Source organism: Penicillium manginii (genome assembly GCF_028828005.1).
Source record: "Penicillium manginii strain IBT 31320 chromosome Unknown utg000002l:1.0-5564898.0:1.0-5567710.0, whole genome shotgun sequence".
Classification (NCBI taxonomy): Eukaryota; Fungi; Ascomycota; class Eurotiomycetes; order Eurotiales; family Aspergillaceae; genus Penicillium; species Penicillium manginii.
The window spans coordinates 3,708,070-3,727,728 of NW_026643103.1; the positions used below are offsets into that span (position 1 = coordinate 3,708,070).

General features: G+C 51.1%; 8 protein-coding genes across 8 annotated transcripts; 4 read left to right on the forward strand and 4 right to left on the reverse strand.

Annotated features, from left to right (window-relative positions):
• Positions 1-104: 104 nt before the first annotated feature.
• N7533_002670 (aconitate hydratase ACO2) lies at positions 105-2,567 on the forward strand (the record flags this gene model as incomplete). The annotated part of the gene is made up of 2 exons (XM_057099320.1): positions 105-149; positions 213-2,567. The coding sequence occupies 2 exons, from the start codon at positions 105-107 to the stop codon at positions 2,565-2,567; spliced, it is 2,400 nt and encodes a 799-aa protein (XP_056964456.1).
• A 541-nt stretch (positions 2,568-3,108) lies between these two features.
• N7533_002671 (putative L-serine dehydratase) lies at positions 3,109-4,422 on the forward strand (the record flags this gene model as incomplete). The annotated part of the gene is made up of 3 exons (XM_057099321.1): positions 3,109-3,191; positions 3,276-3,329; positions 3,495-4,422. 3 exons carry the CDS (start codon positions 3,109-3,111, stop codon positions 4,420-4,422), a joined length of 1,065 nt encoding a protein of 354 aa, XP_056964457.1.
• A 747-nt stretch (positions 4,423-5,169) lies between these two features.
• N7533_002672 (ankyrin repeat-containing protein ANK1) lies at positions 5,170-5,841 on the reverse strand (the record flags this gene model as incomplete). The annotated part of the gene is made up of 3 exons (XM_057099322.1): positions 5,170-5,492; positions 5,589-5,766; positions 5,827-5,841. 3 exons carry the CDS (start codon positions 5,839-5,841, stop codon positions 5,170-5,172), a joined length of 516 nt encoding a protein of 171 aa, XP_056964458.1.
• A 462-nt stretch (positions 5,842-6,303) lies between these two features.
• On the forward strand, positions 6,304-6,898 carry N7533_002673 (DNA-directed RNA polymerase III core subunit RPC11; the record flags this gene model as incomplete). Its single annotated transcript, XM_057099323.1, has 4 exons — positions 6,304-6,316; positions 6,376-6,588; positions 6,703-6,797; positions 6,863-6,898. The coding sequence occupies 4 exons, from the start codon at positions 6,304-6,306 to the stop codon at positions 6,896-6,898; spliced, it is 357 nt and encodes a 118-aa protein (XP_056964459.1).
• Positions 6,899-8,176: 1,278 nt separating this feature from the next.
• Positions 8,177-9,870, forward strand: N7533_002674 (elongation factor 1-alpha; the record flags this gene model as incomplete). Its single annotated transcript, XM_057099324.1, has 6 exons — positions 8,177-8,260; positions 8,330-8,413; positions 8,479-9,300; positions 9,359-9,602; positions 9,666-9,719; positions 9,776-9,870. 6 exons carry the CDS (start codon positions 8,177-8,179, stop codon positions 9,868-9,870), a joined length of 1,383 nt encoding a protein of 460 aa, XP_056964460.1.
• Positions 9,871-12,792: 2,922 nt separating this feature from the next.
• Positions 12,793-14,115, reverse strand: N7533_002675 (MAGE domain-containing protein; the record flags this gene model as incomplete). Its single annotated transcript, XM_057099325.1, has 3 exons — positions 12,793-13,547; positions 13,684-14,029; positions 14,089-14,115. 3 exons carry the CDS (start codon positions 14,113-14,115, stop codon positions 12,793-12,795), a joined length of 1,128 nt encoding a protein of 375 aa, XP_056964461.1.
• Positions 14,116-14,661: 546 nt separating this feature from the next.
• N7533_002676 (putative pathogenesis associated protein Cap20) lies at positions 14,662-15,302 on the reverse strand (the record flags this gene model as incomplete). The annotated part of the gene is made up of 2 exons (XM_057099326.1): positions 14,662-15,156; positions 15,228-15,302. The coding sequence occupies 2 exons, from the start codon at positions 15,300-15,302 to the stop codon at positions 14,662-14,664; spliced, it is 570 nt and encodes a 189-aa protein (XP_056964462.1).
• A 2,710-nt stretch (positions 15,303-18,012) lies between these two features.
• On the reverse strand, positions 18,013-19,311 carry N7533_002677 (60S ribosomal eL27 domain-containing protein; the record flags this gene model as incomplete). The annotated part of the gene is made up of 4 exons (XM_057099327.1): positions 18,013-18,077; positions 18,632-18,968; positions 19,191-19,246; positions 19,305-19,311. The coding sequence occupies 4 exons, from the start codon at positions 19,309-19,311 to the stop codon at positions 18,013-18,015; spliced, it is 465 nt and encodes a 154-aa protein (XP_056964463.1).
• Between the last annotated feature and the right edge of the window lie 348 nt (positions 19,312-19,659).

Consider the following 19,659-nt stretch of genomic DNA (forward strand, 5'->3'; position numbering starts at 1 on the left):
ACCAATCAGAGGCCACGCAAATAACGAGACCGCCGACCGCAAAAAAAACAGCCCGTCGGGACTTCCCTGACTCCATTCCCCAGTTTCCACCCTCCACACTCGAAATGGTGAGCCAGTTATTATGGCACAGGGCTGCGGCCTCTCGCGGAGTGAGTTGACTTCCTATCATATTGAATTGACCTCCAATTGACCTTACTAACTTACATTACTAGCTCGCCGCACGCCTGTCCCCGCAACATCTCGCCCGAGGCTTGGCCACCGAGGCCGCCTCTTCGCGCATGCCGCCCTACCCCAAGATTGTTCGCAACCTTGAGCAAGTTCGCAAGGTTCTGGGCTCGGAACGCGCCCTCACTCTCGCTGAGAAGATCCTTTACTCCCACTTGGCCAACCCCGAGGAGTCCCTGCTCACTGGCACCAACAATGGCCGTGATATCCGGGGCCAGGCTAACCTTAAGCTGAAGCCCGATCGTGTGGCCATGCAGGATGCCTCTGCCCAGATGGCTCTTCTTCAGTTCATGTCCTGCGGTCTTCCATCCACTGCCGTTCCCGCCAGTATTCACTGTGACCACATGATTGTTGGAGAGCGTGGTGCCGACACCGATCTGCCGGCTTCGATCAAGGGTAATGCCGAGGTTTTCGACTTCCTGGAGAGCGCGGCTAAGCGCTATGGAATTGAGTTCTGGCCCCCGGGTGCTGGTATCATTCACCAGAGTGTTCTGGAGAACTATGCCGCCCCGGGTCTGATGATGCTTGGAACCGACAGTCACACCCCCAATGGTGGTGGTCTGGGTGCTATTGCTATTGGTGTCGGTGGTGCCGATGCCGTCGATGCGCTGGTTGATGCCCCTTGGGAGTTGAAGGCCCCCAAGATCCTTGGTGTGCGTCTGGAGGGCCAGCTCAGCGGCTGGGCTTCGCCTAAGGATATCATCCTGTCCCTGGCTGGTAAGCTGACTGTTCGTGGTGGTACTGGCTTTATCGTTGAGTACTTCGGCCCTGGTGTTGAAACTCTTAGCTGCACTGGTATGGCTACCTGCTGTAACATGGGTGCTGAGGTTGGCGCTACTACCTCGCTCTTCCCCTTCTCGCCTAACCACGTCCCCTACCTTGAGGCCACTCACCGTGGTCATGTTGCTAAGGCCGTGGCTGAGATCGCTGGCTCTGGTCCTAAGAACCTGCTGCGGGCTGACACTGAGGCCCAGTATGACCAGGTTATCACCATCAACCTGTCTGAGCTGGAACCTCACATCAACGGCCCTTTCACTCCCGATTTCTCTGTTCCTCTGTCTAAGTTCGCCGACACTGTGCGCGAGAAGCAGTGGCCCACGACGTTCGGTGCTGGTCTCATCGGTAGCTGCACCAACTCTTCCTACGAAGACATGACTCGTGCGGAGCACCTGGTTAAGCAAGCCGAGGCTGCTGGCCTCAAGCCTAAGGCTGACTTCTTCATCACCCCCGGTAGTGAGCAGATCCGCGCCACTCTTGAGCGCGATCAGACTCTGTCCACCTTCTCCGAGGCTGGCGGTGTCGTTCTTGCCAACGCCTGTGGACCCTGCATTGGTCAGTGGACCCGTACCGACGAGACGCCCAAGGGCGAGGACAACGCCATTTTCACTTCTTACAACCGTAACTTCCCCGGTCGTAACGATGGCAACCGCCGTACCATGAACTTCTTGGCTTCTCCAGAGCTCGTGACCGCGCTCGCCTACTCTGGCAGCACTACTTTCAACCCCATGACCGATTCCCTGACCACCCCCAGCGGTGAGAACTTCAAGTTCCAGCCTCCTCAGGGCTCACACCTTCCCAGTGCTGGTTTCGAGGCCGGTAACCCCGACTTCCAGCCTACCGCTGCCGTTCCCGATGCCAGCGTCCCGGTCGCCGTCTCCCCTACCTCGGATCGTCTGGCTCTCCTCGAGCCCTTCGCTCCTTTCCCCAAGGGTGACCTGAGCGGCCTGCAAGTCCTGTACAAGGTCAAGGGCCAGTGCACCACTGACACTATCTCCGCCGCCGGTCCTTGGCTTAAGTACAAGGGTCACCTGCCCAACATCTCCGCCAACACTCTGATCGGTGCCGTCAATGCCGCCACCGGTGAAACCAACGTCGCTTATGATGAGAACGGAGCTCAGTTCGGTATCCCCGAGCTTGCTGAGCAATGGAAGGCCAAGGGCCTCGAGTGGCTCGTCGTCGCCGAGGACAACTACGGCGAGGGCTCTGCCCGTGAGCACGCTGCCCTGCAGCCTCGCTACCTGGGTGGCCGCGTCATTGTGACCAAGAGTTTTGCTCGTATCCACGAGACCAACCTCAAGAAGCAGGGTGTTGTCCCCCTTACCTTCGCCAACCGCGAGGATTACGACCGCATTGAGGCCTGTGACAGCGTCGACACTGTCGGTCTTTACGACACCCTTCAGGCCGGTGGCCAGGGCGATATCCAGCTCCGCGTGACCAAGCGCAAGACTGGCGAGACCTTCATGGTTCCCGTTAACCACACCTTGAGCAAGGACCAGTCTAGCTTCATCCTTGCTGGCAGTGCGCTGAACCTGCTGGCCGCCAAGGCCAACGCCACCAAATAAATGGTGGTGAGGAAGCGTTTATATCTGTGACAGTATGTATTTAACAACCCAAAGTTCGGTTTTCAATCACTTGGAGAAAGGCAAAGAAAAGAAAAAGTCGATATCTGCGGGGAGTTGTGAGTCCAGGTTTTGTTGGAGTACCGCTGCTAATTATACTAGCATGGACAATTTGTATCTGGAGAGGTTAGATTTTTCCATCATTTTTTTATCTCGTTTTTTTGCGATCTAGATGATATCCAATGTGATCTGTATTCTAATTTTAACTGTTCCTCGAGTAGAGAATAAAGTAAACAGTAGTGCTGACTAGCATTCTCGTTCCTGAGTGAACATGACCAGGCCGGACCAACCATTCGGCTTAACCCCGCATAGTGGAGAGAAGACTCCAAATTGATAGGAACCTTCTGGGTGTCCAATTAGGGTTGCCGATGTATACATACGTGGGGCGCCCGCCCTTTAAATGACATCTCTGCCCAGGCGCATATAAGAGCACGACGTGCTCTTCAGATAACAACTCGACATTCTTCCAACCCCACGACTCACTATGAGTTCCACAAACGATATTCAAAAGCCTTGGATCGAGACTCCACTAATTGAGTCGGCAACTCTATCCAAGCTTGCGGGATGGTAAGAAAGCTCTCTTCAATGAAAAAAGAAATCCCAGAAAAATTCGACCTTGCCAGTACTTACCTGTAATCCCTGCTACTTCAGTCGAATCTTCCTTAAGCTAGACCTTCTCCAACCATCTGGCTCCTTCAAATCCCGGTACGTCGCAATTATGCTCCAATTCCTCGCAATATCCCATCCCATCCCATGTTATTACCCCTCCATCGTCGCCACCGAGGCAGAAAACCCACAAAACACCAACCATTGGATATAATTCGCCCTGAGCAAAGAAAAGAAAACAGAATCAAAACTAACATCAGCCAGCGGCGTCGGTAACTTCATCCACGCAAACCTCAAATCGCACTCCCAAAGCCACCCACCCCATTTCTACATCTCATCCGGCGGAAACGCAGGCCTCGCCGCCGTGCGCGCGGCGCAAGACCTGCACTGTAAATGCACCGTCGTCGTACCGCACAGCACGAAGCCATTCATGATAAACAAGCTGCATCAGGCCGGCGCAACAGAAGTCATCCAGCATGGAGCCAGTTGGTTCGAAGCAGACACCCACCTGCGAGAACAATTCATCGACGCCGAGCATAATGCCGACGGGGCTAATGTTTACGTACCCCCGTTCGACCACCCGCTTGTTTGGGAGGGGGCAAGTAGTATGGTTGATGAGATTGCGAGACAATTGCCCGCGCAGGAGGGTGCTGCATTTGCCGCGGACGCGGTCATTTGTAGTGTAGGTGGGGGTGGGCTTTTTAATGGGTTGGTTGGTGGGTTGGAGAGGTGTTGGAAGGATTCTCGGTCCGGGGCTGGTACTAGTAAGAATGTGCGCGTGTTGGCTGTTGAGACGCAGGGTGCGCATGCGCTTGCTCACTCGCTGCGTGAGGGGAAACTATCTTCGCTCGATGCGATAACCTCGCAAGCTACTTCGCTCGGCGCGTTGCAGGTTTCGTCCCGGACGTTTGAGCTTGCGAGTAACCCGCCGTCCGGTGTGGAGGTCACGAGTGTTGTTCGGTCGGACGCGGAGGCTGCGCGTGGTGTTGTGCTGCTTGCTGATGAGACGCGTTTGGAGGTTGAGTTGGCCTGTGGTGTGAGTGTTGAGGTTGCTCTTAGCGGGGAGTTGAAGAAGGTCATTCCCGATCTCAACCCGGAAACGCGGGTTGTTGTAATTGTTTGTGGAGGTAGTAATGTCTCTGCGGAGATTATTGCTGGATATAGAGAACAGTTGGCGACAGGCTGGGAGTAGTGGTAGTAGTAGTAGTAGTAGTACCTAGGTAGGGTACTTCTATCTGGAAGCAGTGGGAGTGGGATTGGGAGAGGACGGCTAGAGTCATGGCGAATAATTTATGGAAATCGCGGGGCCTAAATCTGGCTATTTAGGTAGACTATATCATACTACACTAGCACCTAAGCAGGTGCTTAATTTGAATTAAATTAAGTACAACTACCTGCCTAGTAAGAGGCCTTGAGGTGATCGCCCTGACCTAGGATGAGCTCCGATGGTCAGAGGTATATACCTACTACCTACTGGGTAGTAATAGCACCTATTGGTTAACACATACTTCCACAGTCCGTAAGCCCTGGAGTGCCCAGGTGCCCAGGTGGAGCGCTCTTACCGACTGGCTAATGCCCGGGTGTAATTAACTTTGGAATGGATCGTTTGATATCACGTTTGCCAAGGATATAGCTAGTAGGATCTCAGTTTATACATCTGCACCCCAACTTGAACTTTGTAAGTGACCAAATACACTACTAATAGAAAAGACCTCCCCAAAGTCACAAAATGCAAAAGCTTTATTCATAATATCATAACACGAATAAAAAACAAGATCAGGTCTAGCTCGTACTCGTATGCTCGGAAAGGCAAAACCCAGCGGCGCTGAAAAGACATCTCACGAAACCACCAGGGCCTCTAGAATTGACAGGACAGCAACAAATGACCACCGGCAGAAGAGGGAGGGAAACCGGTAACAGAGACTTTTGGACAAACGATCTATTCGCTGCCACTAGCACTGCCATGGTCCGAGTCGTCGCCCTGGGGTTGCATACCCTCAGCCATAATATACTCCGCCTGTTGGAGGGCTTGCTTAATCTCGTCGTTGTTGAAGACCAACTCGACCGGCTTCTGATTATGCTTATTCCGTACCCGGGGGTCACAGCCAGCCTCGCACATCATCTTCACCATCTCGGTGCCTAGTTCCCTGTCCTTGTCATTGGCGTATCGCACGGCAATGTGGAGAGGTGTGTCATCGTCCATTCGCGTCTTCGGGTCGCATTCGAAGTACTGGATGTCAAAGAGGGAGTCCATCACGTCGTCTGTCGCGAGAATTCCGTTAGTGCGGGGCTCTTTTAGGAGAAAGGGACAGGTTCGGGGTAGCTTGGTGCTTGGCAAGAAGCGGTCTATCCACGTACAGCTTCCGTAGATGGCGCAGATGTGCAATGCGTAGTTGCCCAGTGGATCTGTCACGCTGTTGAAGAACTGTGCCACTTCCTCATTTGATTTCTCCTCCATCGAAGCGAGGACTTGTTCCAATAGGTGTGGTTGGTCGCGGCGGCAGGCTTCCACGACCAGCTCGCGGGGTGAGGCACCCTAAGACTGAAAGTTAGCGGTTATGCGAAGAGCAGTAGGAAAACGAGAGTCGCAACGCACTTCTTCGCCAGCCATTGTTTGAGTACAAGTCGCAATTCGGAGGTTGTTTGGGAGAAGGCAGTGGTTCCAGTCGCGCGGCAATAGGGACAAGGAGCTAGTCGGTGTGAAACGGGGGAAAACACGAGACGAAGCGGCGGGATATAGAGTGAAACAGCAAGGGGCTTGTTCCCAGAATTTCAGTAAAAGGCGTATTTACAAGCAGAGAATTTCAGAGCTTCGGTCAGGGTCTCTGTAGCGTGGCAGTGTAGATGTTTGTTCCCCAGGGACATCCCACGATCATGTGACTTACCGAAAACCCCGCCGTCTAAATTTAGCCGCGCGGTTAGCTTGCCAGCGCAGTTGGAGATTTGGTCGTCCTGCAAGTCGCCAGCGGTTGAGCCAGCAGGCGAGAGTTACGCTTCTCTTTGCTTCTGCTTTTATTACAGATATATAGGAGCCTCGATTCACCTGGGATAGTGAGAGTTTGCGCCAGCTGAAATGCCGCTCGTTTGTTGGTGATCCCCGGATCGAGAATCGCACGAGAAGAAAGCTAACGACTCCCACCTTCAGTCTGCCCTAACTGCAGCAATGCGCTGACAGTTTCCCGAGCGGAGTCCACAACTCAACATCCGATGGGTATCAACCGATTCGAGTGCCGCACCTGCCCCTACGAGCAACCCATCGTGCGACAGACCATCTTCGAGACGACTGAGATGAAGCAGAAGGAAGTGGAGGACGTATTCGGCGGCAAGGAAGAGTTCGCCAATGCCGATAGTGTGGGAAGTACGTTGCGAAAGATTCTCCTATCCCCAGTCTATTTTGTAGACCTGCCTTTGGGTTGGGTCTCAGTCTGGATCCTAGTTGGGGCTGGAAACTGATTACAATCTCTCTCTTCAGCGCAATGCCCAGCCGAGAACTGCAACGGAGACCGTGCATACTTCTTCCAGCTGCAGATCCGCAGTGCAGATGAGCCGATGACTACATTCTTGAAGGTAAGTGCCCGCATCTCCCCCCTTACGCACACGCGTGCGCCGCATTATCTGACAGCTGTACACAGTGCTGCGACTGCGGTGCACGGTGGAGAGAGAACTGATCTGATCGACGGGATGAGATCAAGAGTGGGGGAAAGTACTCAATTTGGAGGGGGAGTTTGTTTCCCATATTTCATGCGACAAAACATAATGGCGCATCATATAATTTTTGCTCTTTGCTTGGTTGGGCGTTTTGGTACGAACACATACACATGGCTACGGCGGCGGCTGTAGATGAGATACCCGAATTTGATCGACCATACGTCAATGATAGGCCGGAGCATTTGCGATCGGCGACTTCTAGGCTAAAAAAGAAAAAAAAGGAAAAAGAAAAAAAAGTTTTTGGAGTTGGTTGTAACCATGGGTCTTGCCCAGCCTCATACTTTTTTGCGATACTTCCTGACTCAATGAGGGGGTTAGATAGGACCACTGTACGGAGTACGGAGTATAATCGTACAATTTATTCTACAATTGCTATCCATGAATCTTCCCAGCCATCAGTATTAATTTTTGTTTTTGACTCATTGAATCTCTCTATTGACGTCTGTGGCAAAAATGCCTCTGCATGACATGTGCAGCCTGGTGGTGATGGTGGGTCTCGATTTGGCGGTGACTGCTGAGTGCCCCGCGGGAGGGGTAGTTACTTTACGGAGTAATCCTGACTCGCAAAATTGGGCTGCATTCGGTGATATCTGGAGGGGTAGTCACCAAAAGGGGAGCTCAAAAAATCAAGAGTAAAAGAAAACAATAATAAAAAGCTGTGTGAATCTAAAATATGAGTACGGAGTATACACAATTCCACTTGAGGAGGCCCGACGACTGCGTTGCTGCCCAGTAGTGGGCTGAAAGGACCACGATGAGGAAGAAAATTCACATTTGAGTGGAGACCCGTGGGATGGTAACCAGGGAACGAAAATAGGGTGTACTGGTACATTGAGCACCGTAGTAAAAGGTATGTTGATTGAAGTAGAAGTACTACGCTAAACAGCCCACCGCAGAATTTTCTTGTTGTCCCGCTGGAAGGACCCACCAGAGCTGACATTGGCCAATCGAAGCCCACAGAAACGAAAGGGCTAACCCAGCCCACTTCGCCTCTTTCCCTCGCTTGCCCCTCCATATAAGGATTTCCCCTCCTCACCCCTCCCACAGATTTTTTTCTTTCTTCCCTGTCCGCATCAGTACGTATATCTTGCCCACCCCTTGGCTTTTCCCTCTTCTTTTCTCCTTTTCTCTTCTAACTCTCTGCTGCACAGTACCTCTACACACGCTGTAGAATCTGTGCAATTTTTTCAGGCTTCTCCTAGTATCTTACAAAGAAACTTCAAGAACCTACCGTCACCATGGGTAAGGACGAGCGTACTCACGTTAACATTGTCGTTATCGGCCACGTCGATTCCGGCAAGTCTACCACTACTGGTCACTTGGTAAGAAATATCTCCCTCATATCCCACAGTCTTTGAGGAAACAATACTAACATCTCTTCCCTCTTCCAGATCTACAAGTGCGGTGGTATTGACTCCCGTACTATTGAGAAGTTCGAGAAGGAGGCTGCTGAGCTCGGAAAGGGTTCCTTCAAGGTTGGTTCCACCCACATCAAATATCCCCAAATACAATATGTTCATCATGCTGACCCATTCAATAGTATGCCTGGGTTCTTGACAAGCTCAAGGCTGAGCGTGAGCGTGGTATCACCATCGATATCGCTCTGTGGAAGTTCCAGACCGCCAAGTTCGAGGTCACCGTCATTGATGCCCCCGGTCACCGTGACTTCATCAAGAACATGATCACTGGTACCTCCCAGGCCGATTGCGCTATTCTCATCATCGCCTCCGGCACTGGTGAGTTCGAGGCTGGTATCTCCAAGGATGGCCAGACTCGCGAGCACGCCCTTCTCGCTTTCACCCTCGGTGTCCGTCAGCTCATTGTTGCCCTCAACAAGATGGACACTGCCAAGTGGGCCCAGGCCCGTTACGACGAGATCGTCAAGGAGACCTCCAACTTCATCAAGAAGGTTGGCTTCAACCCCAAGACCGTTCCCTTCGTCCCCATCTCCGGTTTCAACGGTGACAACATGCTTGAGCCTTCCCCCAACTGCCCCTGGTACAAGGGTTGGGAGAAGGAGGGCAAGAACGGCAAGGTCACCGGTAAGACCCTGCTGGAGGCCATCGATGCCATCGAGCCCCCTGTCCGTCCCTCCAACAAGCCCCTCCGTCTGCCCCTCCAGGATGTCTACAAGATCTCCGGTATTGGCACGGTTCCCGTCGGTCGTGTTGAGACCGGTAAGATCATCCCCGGTATGGTCGTCACCTTTGCTCCCGCCAACGTGACCACTGAGGTCAAGTCCGTCGAGATGCACCACCAGCAGCTCAAGGAGGGTGTCCCCGGTGACAACGTCGGCTTCAACGTCAAGAACGTCTCCGTCAAGGAGGTTCGCCGTGGTAACGTCGCTTCCGACTCCAAGAACGTAAGTTACTTCTGAATACTCGTCACTCACTCTGGCTCCTCTCTAACCCTTTTTCCAGGACCCCGCTATGGCCGCCGCTTCCTTCAACGCCCAGGTCATTGTCCTGAACCACCCCGGTCAGATCGGTGCCGGTTACGCTCCCGTTCTGGACTGCCACACCGCCCACATTGCCTGCAAGTTCTCTGAGCTCCTCGAGAAGATTGACCGCCGTACCGGAAAGTCCGTTGAGGACTCCCCCAAGTTCGTCAAGTCCGGTGATGCCGCCATCGTCAAGATGGTTCCCTCCAAGCCCATGTGTGTTGGTAAGTTATAATAAGTCCCGCGCTCCCCTATTTCTTTTGATACAGTTCTAACTCGCTCTACAGAGGCTTTCACCGACTACCCTCCTCTCGGTCGTTTCGCCGTCCGTGACATGCGCCGTACGTTTCCCAATTCCCCTGAAATAGAGCTGAACATTTTACTAACTGAAGAACAGAGACCGTTGCCGTCGGTGTCATCAAGTCCGTCGACAAGTCCGCTGGCGGTGCCGGCAAGGTCACCAAGGCCGCCCAGAAGGCTGGCAAGAAATAAGCGATTTCACATGATGCAGAGATGCCGTGATGATTTTCTTACAAAAACGCTTATGGATCGAGCTAGACCTAGCTTAGTTTCTCTAAAATTCTATTAACAGATTTGAGACTCAAACTGAATATGTAGACTTCAACTTTGTAACACGTACTTTGATAGCCGTGGCTCAGGATGTCCAGTATAGTATTCCAGGGTAACCAGAACCATCTGCTTTATCTTGCAGAAAACAATCCACACCATGATCTTACGGCTAGCTTGCTATATCAAAGTAACACTAAGCACTACCATAAATCAAATGTACGCGCAAATATGCTATGGCTAAGGGTCCGGGGAGCACCTAACTCTTGGTTGAGAAACAATTTTGTATGCAAATCTAGTAGGTACCTTCCTAGGTAGGTACAGTGCAGTTGCGAAGTTTTGAAAACCCCGACTGAAAAAGGGAATGCATTGGTCTGCTGAAACCTCTGGCGCAGCGCATAGCATGATGGTAAGAGGAAGAGGAAAATAAGAAGGAAGAGAAAAAGCAAAGACTTATCCATCCCTTTTAGGACCCACTGCTTTCCGGGATATGACAGGAACCTTTTTCGACACCTCAGGCATTGTCTCCAATCACACTTATCCCATTGAGCATCGACCTCATTTACTGGTTGTGCCTTGAAACACCCAAAGCACCTGTTAACAATGCACTCATGACCCATCTCCCGACGAGCTTTGGGGTTTCTTGCAATACTGGCACATATAGCAGTTCTCGCGATGCTTCTCGATCTTGTCCTTGTGAAAGCGTTTCCGACATGGATTGCAGGACCAAATTTCACAGGTCTTCATATGCACCGGGGGCGTCTTCGACGGGTAACCTTCTCCCACATCCAGTACATATCCGTGTCCGGCAGAGATCCGGATTTCCATGCTCAGCTTCATAAATCTCCGGAGGGAAGCTTCCCGCGCAGAGCTGGCAGCGTTTCCAGGTGCAGTTTCACGATGTGCGGCTATTTCATCCCTCTCAAAGCACTTCAAGCACTTCCAACATCTTTTTTTTTGAGCAGACCTTCTCGTGCTCTGGAAGTTTGCCAGTGGTTTTCTTGAATCTTCCCCGGCATTTCCCAGGTGTAGACTTGTGAGACTCCTTGTTTGCTTTAATAAAATTATCTCTACTACTAGTACTAGTACTAGTACAAGCACCGCAGCGGTAGTATGGGCAGACATCATCGTGTTTCTTGATATCTTCTTTTCGAATGCTTATTATTTGTTGACATTTGGAGCATTAGAACTCGTTGCATTCTGCTAGATGACTCGGGTTTCTTCTTTTGCGGCCTCCATGTGCTTGTGACATCTTGGACAACACCAGATAGAGCATGCTCGTTTATGCTCTCCAATGTCACCAATAGCCAAGACTTTTCTGCATTTATGACGTTCCTTTTTTCGGTGCGAACAGTTCTCCTTGTGGGCTAGAAGTTCGTCGTTGGTGAAGTTTTTCGAGGCAGTAATCGCATAGTCTGTCTGCCTTGTACCAAGTGTCCACAAGCTCGAACCACGGATCTTCACAGCGTCTGAGATATTGGATCATTGTAAGCGGATGGCAATGGCCATTTCTCGCAAGAATCTCTTCGCAATGAAGACACTTGACGGTTTCGTAATGAAATTTGTTATTCGCTATGTCTTGGGATTCCACGAGGTCGAAATGGCTTTCCACAGTAGATACTTGAGTTCTATAGCTATCCATATGAATCTCCATATCGTTGTATGTTGAATTCACATTCTGGGTGCATACTGCGCAGGAACTTTACGCATGGCATGTAGACGTTCGTTGGAAACCATCATAGCTCTGTCCGAAGAAGTTCCTTATCTCCCAATTCTTCAGCTCTGCCCTGACGTGCCTCATGTTGACGACGAGAGATTAGTAATAGCCACTATAGCTACACTTGTTGAGGCTTCCCGTTATGACTGTCCTTATGCTTCTAAGCAGATTTTGCTTGGAAACCCGAACATTTAAGTCCAATAGCGGCATTTTTGTGTACATTTGGCTCTTTGGGGGATATTCGTTGTTATTGGCATCGCCGTTTCAATCCTCATGCGATAGCATGTCAGCATATCCTCGTTTTCAGCGAGGTATTCGATGTTTTCTTCCTCTTCGATGTGCCCAAAACAGAGACCGTCGTCAAGTAATTCTGAATGAGATAATTGACAAAAATGGAGCTGCTTACAGCTTCTGTTTAGCAACTTGCAAGTATGTGGCCATTGTTTCTTGGACAGAAGCTCTTTGCACTCTACGAATCGGTCTCAAGGTCCAATACAGTTCCAAATTCTGGACCCCACGATGGCAACGATAGCTACAGTCATAATATTCCTCTCTTTCACTGGAGTATATTGGAATAATTACAAGGTTTCAAGCATATCCGCTTACTAAGGGGCTATTGCATTATCAATGGCAGTGACATCAACATCAACACATCACGAGAAGAGGCAATAGATTAAAGGGTAGGAAAGGGAACGGCCTCGAGTATGGGTGGGGCAGTGGGGTAAGTCGTAAATCTTCAAAGACTTCAAGTTCAGGTGTGGGCAGAAGTGGCGGGAATCTTGATCATCCTCAGCATCTTCGTCGGAATTTTGGTCAAGGTCATCGGGGGTATATCGCAAGATTTCAGAAGACGCGACTCGGAAAGACTGTTAGTAGTCGAGGGGTCAGCGCTGTTCGAGAAATTCCTTTGTTCAATTCCTAAGGGTGGATACGTCATAACGATCTCAAAGATCTCAAGAGCTGCAAAATCATTGCTAGAATCATACTTCTTTATGCAAGATGCATTTGTTTTGTAATTACTCCAGGGTATCAGGGTATCACAACAGTATCACCAAACTACAGCCAGGATATTCCAATAGGAAAGATAAACTGGGCCATGCAATAACTACAGACATTCAAACCGACCCGAATCAATCCGAATCAGTGGCTGAATCTTCCTCACCCGAAGACTCAGAATCGTGCTGCGTCGCAGGGGCAGAGCGCCTGGACCGTCTCGGCCCCTCACGCCGCCGCGCATCTGCATCTGCATCCGCCTCCACCTCCTCTCCGCCACCGCGACCACGTTGTCCACTCGATCCAGCCTCCTGGGTTTGCCCGGGGCGTTCACGAATCCCCAGACTCCTCCTCAGCCTGCCCTCGAACGCCTCCCTCTCCTCTTCCTCCATCTGTGTCATTTCCCCGCCTAGCACGTCTTCGTCTCCGTCCCCATATCCGGGGACCCTGCCGCTGGCTTTGGGCGTTCCTTCTCCGCGTCCATAAACCTCCCGAACAAGCCCAGCCACGCCATTCGTCCCCACTTCGACTTTACCCCGCGGGCCGACCAGGAACTCGATCTGTTCCTCCCCGCCGTCCATTTCTCGCGTTCGTACGAGGTAGCCCTCGCGGATCATGCGCAGGAGGAGTTTGTCTGTGCGGTCGATGGGGGTGTGTGATTCTGCGTTCATGCGGGCGAGGTAGCGGTCCAGTTTCGGTTCGGCGAGTGAGCCGCCGTTTAGCGTTATCAGGGCTATGATGAAACTGTAGAGTCCTGTGTAGGTACTTTCTGTGCCTACGGAGGGCGCTTTGGTGGGGGGTAATATGGCGGATGTTTGGTAGGATTGTGGTAGTGTTGTCGTTAGGATCCAGGATTTATTTCCGGATGATGGTTTGTCGGTTTTCTGAGCGGCTGTTCCAGAAGGCGGGTATTAGTCTCTGTTTTCTTCTTCTTTTCTCCGGTCACTGGGTTTGGATCGCGAATGTTCGCCATTGTAGACGACCAAATGAATGAATGAAAGGATAGGATAGGATGGATCCAAACTCACCCCGCCGCTGGGAAATAGTCGTCTTCTCGCGCGCAGGTAATTCAACCATCTCCATTCCAAACCGAGTCTTCAGCTCCTTTTGCGCTTGCTCAAAGACAACCTTGAACTGGCGCGTTCCCTGCTCGCCCAAGACTTTGGCGCTGATGTCTGTTCGACGGATGGGAAGACGTGAGTACTCGCTCGCGAGAGCGAGACGGACCATTTTTTTGACCATGGCATCGAGACTTGATGGTGCGCCGCTATTGCCATCTTCGCTGTCATCTCCAGCAGCTGAAGAGGAGCGCGTTCTTTGACGACGAGCTGCGCTAGGTTGGGGGACTTCGTCGTCCGAGTCCGCGGGCTCGGGCTAGTTCAAGGTTAGTGGGGGTGTTGGTTTTGAGTTGAGTTTGGTTCTTTCTCACTTACCGCTTGTCTTTTGCGGGCCAGAGGCATTATTTTGGTCGTGTTGTGGTGTCAAACTTGAAGTTTGAGTTCTGAGGGCGGAGTAATGATGGAGAGTGGACGCGACGCGACGATGCGATGCGATCAAACGTCGATTTTACCGCATCCGGGAGTTGGTCCGTGCGCTTATCTATGTCACCCACTAGTTGACCCAAGAGCACCTGCCATATGCGAATGGACTCGGATGCTCTTGGATTGAGTTTCGGGGCTTAAGGTATTAAGATAAATTATTCTTGTAATTAAGGGGTAGTCTGAAAGCTTCATTGACAAATTGGTCTGTTGGGAATAGCACTAGTACTAGTCGTAGCCTGCCCAGGTGAAAATGATAGCGAACAATTTGAAGCTTGAACGATCGACAATATATGTAATGGAGTACCCCACCACATTTAAGAACAAAGAAATCAAAACGTGAATGTCCGGGCGTGAACGTGAACTTAATTGAAACAGACGGAATAATAGGTATTATTTTTTCTCTAGGAAACAAGGCGGCGAAAAAAAAAAGAGGCGCTCAAGCAAAGAAAGAAAATCCAAATCTAATCAGTGGTTGTTGGTCTTCTCGTTCACGACTTCCTTAACTTCGTCCTTGGCAGTCTGCAACCAGGTGTTGACCCACGCCAATGACTCCTGCGAGATGACCAAGCTGGTTGTGATAACGGCCTTTCCAGAGGCGAAAATACCGTCGCCACCGCACTTCTTGTATTCCGATCCGTAGGTGTCGAAGAGGTGGTGCTTGACATCACCAGCGACACGCACTGGGTAGCCAGCGGTGTTGTAAATGGTGCCGCGGATCTTCTGGGTATCTTCTCGGACGATGGGGAAGCGAGTATCGATCTGGCTCAGACCCTTGTCACCGAGAGTGTCGGCACGGGCAAGGTAAGGTACCACATAGCTGTAGGGCACAGAGAAGTAGGGCAGGACGGGCTTGGCCAGGCGGGTGTAGCCTTGGTCGGCGAACTCGATGGACTTGGCGCCGAGTGGGTTGCCCTTGAAGACGGCGATAGAGTCGGAGACCACGGGGTAAGAAGTGAGATGCTAGTGAGTCAAACAGTAGTGTTAGCCAGTGGCGCAAATCAAACAGGACACGGCGCTGGGTAGCTGCATACATCGAGGAATTGAGAATGGACCTTCTCGCCGTTGACGATCGGTTCACCCATCTTGTCAGAGTCGGCGTGGGGCATGAAGAGAAAGAATGAGATAGAGAGGGTGTGAGTGAGAGAGAATGAGATAGAGAGGGTGTGAGTGAGAGAGAAAAATATTCCAAGTAGGACAGAGAGAAGAGAAACCAGCAAGTCAAGTAGAAAAGAGCAGAGAGCCAAGAAGGAAAGAAAAGAGAGAAGGTGATGTGGGCTGTATATAGATTTTCACATGTGATTGCGCCCACATTATGCAATTGCCATTGGCCTCACAAGGCCCCAGCGCAATCGCATCATCTGTGCGCAGGGATCGTATTCCCCGGCTGGGTTTGCCTTAGTACATTATTTCATTCTTTCATTACTCTTTTTATTTTCTTTTTCCCGTTTTTTTATTGTTTTTTTTTTTCCAAAAAAATTTATGCTTGGTTGCGATTTCGGTGCTGGATCAGACCTCTTTGCAGCTTGCCCTGACGCCATGGCAAATTTTGGCTTCCCGGTAGCGACGAGCACTCTACTTGACAAGTATATCCCGAATTTGACGCCCAACACCCTGGAACAACCTACTCTTCCCGAAACCCAAAGAATAGGACAACCCGTTGCGCAATCATCATGTTCAGCACAATTGCATTAGCTTGCAACATGGGTTTGATAAGACCTCCCTTCACATGTGATTGCGGGTCCAACGTCGACGCATTTGGGATCCACCACTACTAGACCATCTTAGCCTCACTGATCGACTCTACGAGAAGCTCGCCATGTACAACTGTACATACCTCGCAACAGCACTTCCAAATCACAAAACCTGCCAGAGTGAGCACACTACCCGGTGAGAGCGCAGGAATCTACACTACTCGACGATTGACTCCCCGCCATGAACCTTGTTCCTCCACGAAACCCCCACTTCGAGAACCCGGGCTTGGGGCGAGAACATCATAGATGGCCCTCTTATCAGCCAAGAAGCCGGCATGCCTAGAGCCGACATGCCTTAGTTTCATGACTGGCTTCTGGCCGTGACACCTGCAGCCCGGAGTCAACTTGCTCCTCCCGCCTGGAAAGAAAAAAAGAAAGATCCAGCCTCGCTCAACTTCCCTTGCCCCCCCCCCCCCTGCTGTCTCCTGCACCTTGTATCCACTCCCCTTTGGTCTGAGCGTCGCCTAGCAATCTCCCTGTATGGACCAGCGGGAAAAAGAAAGTCCCATAAATCTCCCCATTGTCATCCCGCCTATTGTCCCCCCCCTCTTCCCATTGCGAACGACCCTAGTCAGCTAGCCAACCGTTATGAAAGTCGAAAGCCGGAATAGGGCGATTAGCTCGTGAGATCAAATTGGAAATGGGGACCGTCGGCGATGGACGGAGTACGTATGCGGCTTTTGAAAAGCACCATAGAGGCACAAGGTTCTAGCCAGCTTCGCGATCGGCCTCTACCCTAGTTGATCCTGAGCCCCTCTCCTCTCCCCTCCCCCTGCCCCCAATTGCGCGCGTTCCCGGCGTGCGACTGGTACATTTGATGATTCGTCGTCCAATAATCCGATCCTCGGCGACTAGATTGTCAAAGGTCGGGGAGGGGGGCAATTGCGAAACCGTTGAGAGCGGCTACTCCCTTGTATCAAGATTTAATACTCACGCGCGCATACTGCAGTTGGTCAATTGGATGGGCGCCCGGGTACTGCTGTAGTCGGCGTGGAACTGTGTCACGATAGGTGAAATGGGGAGTCCCTGTGTATGGTGTGTTGTATTTTGTGGTACATACATGCTGCCATGAGCATAAATCGGAGGCTACGGGGTTGAGACATCTTGTGCACTGCATGTGCTTGTAATGCTGCTTCTGGGCTGGGGTTGATGATGACCTGCGTCTCGGAGAATATGGCTTGTCTCGGAATGATGTCTGAGCTCGGGAGCTTGTTCGATATACTTTTTGATTTTGATTTGGGTTTTTGGAAGAGAAAAAAATAGAACCATTTTGTTGGCTCTGTGTCTTTGGCCCGCGGAACTGTTTGCTTTTCCGACTAGACGGCAGAATGGCAACATCTTGGTCGATCTGGTGGCAATCACGCTGGCTTAAACCTCCGTGTAGATCGGTCCATGTGGGTTGACCGTCAATGTTGAGTCGGGTAAGGTCGCTTGCGCTATAGTTTTTAGTTTGATGAGCATGCCGAGCCGAACAACGGATTATTTCAGTACTTTTGCCTTGCTTTATTTTCTTGTACGTAAATATTCTCCGGGCTTCTTGAGCTACTGGGCTCTCCGATCCGATTCGTGATGATACCGTGAACCTTGCCTGTCGCGGTCAATCGTATCTCAATGCAGGCTGTGGTGTGGCAAGTTCCAAGGTTGCGCCACCACGTAGGGCCTTGGGAAATCTTGTGAACCTAGGCAGGCAGCGATAGAAGAAATACTACCTGCTGGTTTCAGTATCAAGATGTGGTAGATCCTATTTCCAAAATAATGAGATATGCTTTCTTATTGGAGCGCAGACGGGCTGAGGTGGCAGATCCTGCGGCTTTCCTCTGCTAATGGTCTAGATGGGATCTCGGCTGCAGATGTATACATACATACCATGTACATGCATCCCTGCCGTCAACCGCGGAAGCTCCTGATTGAATTGCTTCTGGAATCTAAGCGGTTTCACATGCGAAGGGGCTTTTGGAATTAAGGAAGATCCGCCGCTGTCGACTTTTAAAATGGTTGGTGTAGTCAAGATAAGATTTCGATCACATGGGCTTTGGAAAGCCACAAGTCATGCCTACGCGCTTCTTTACTCTAGACCTGGCGCGAAGGGAGACATGTGACCGGAGGAGTCGTTCAAGAGCATGTTTGCAGCTGGAGACTGATTCGTCAAGTTGCCAAGTACAACTAGGTGGAAAAGTTCTGCCTGGTCGGGTGCTTGGGAAAACATCCCATCAACATGATGATAATATGGATGCGGGGGTTCAGGAATGGGTGTAGGACTCTGAGATTCTGACGTCAAGCGCATGGGGAGACCGGAAGAAGTGTGCTGGCAAAGAAGCTGCAGATGCATGCAAGGATTCGTAAGAAGGATCATTGAAAAAAGAATAATTGTTCATATTTTCCATTTCATTCAGGCAGGCGCCAATTTTGTAAGGCGCCCCCTTCGCTCAAAACTGGAGTTCACCGATACATTCCCGATTCTGTTTCCAGCTATGGTATATGCCTTCCTATCCCAATTCAGGGAGCGGAAAATGTGCTCGATGCTTTTTTCCCCCTCGCCTTCACCTGAACAACGACAAACGCCCGTGATAAACCGTTTAGAAGCCTGGATGAGAAAAAAAAGAAAGTCAGTAAAAATGATTTGAGAGGATCGCAAGACGAAACGGTAGGTTTTTTCGAGGTCGTGGATATCGGGTGGGACGTACGCAGAGCAGTGAAGAACCAGCGGTTCTTGCCGGAAGTGTAGCGGTCCTCAAGAGCCTTCTTGATAGTCTTCTTGGCGTCCTCGCGCTGAGAGACCTCCTTGAAGGTGTCCTGGGAGACGACACCCTTGAGGCCCTCGAGCTCGAGAGTGTAACGAGTGGGCATCAGGTGGTTGTAGTTGACGACCTTGATGAAAGGCTTGATCTTGGAGCGGCGGTCGACAAGCTTCTTACCCATGCGGCGGGTGACCTTGAGGGGGTAACGCTCGATACCGGCGACAATGGCGAAAGGGAAGGGGTGGGCCTTGGAGCCGTTGTCCTGAGGCTGGACAATGACGACCTGTAGTCGAGCGGAAAAGCGCTGGTCAGCACTTGATTCACAATTTCACAATCTTGAATTCCGGTCCTCCATCAAATTGGTTTTTTTTTTTCGTGTCGTCAAAAAGAAATGGCAAAGCCGTAGCTATTCCGTCGCTGAATCGAAGTTCCAATGATGCAGTCCGTCTCTCTTTTCAAATTGTGTGCGCAACTCGGAGGGGGAAATATGGGCGATTTGTCGTACCTTCTTACCGGCGTAACGGCCACGGGTAATGATGGCCACACGGCCGACCTTCATGACTATTTTTCGCAGTCAGTATAAAATCGTAGAGACGGAGCGATTAGAATGAATACTCACACTTCATTGTGAATGTCCCGGTTGGCGAGGTTAACGGGTGGGTTGTCGAGTACGGAACGGTCAGTTAAGATCGAAGTGTTCGTTTTTTCGCCTGGGCGGGCAGAGGGTTCAGGGCAAAGCCGATTTGTGTGCCTCTGCTTGATTGGCTGTCTTACCGACTGGAGGGCGCTAGCTGGAACGGGGTGGTTACCCCATTGGGGGACCGGGGGAACTATGTACCGAGGGGGAGAGACACTATGAAAGCCTTACTGCCTGAGTGCCTTACTGCCTGAGTCCGAAGTGTCTCACCGCCTGACTGATGCCCGACGTCACCGCCTTCCAATGTTTACATGGCGACGGTCGTAGTTACCCGTTG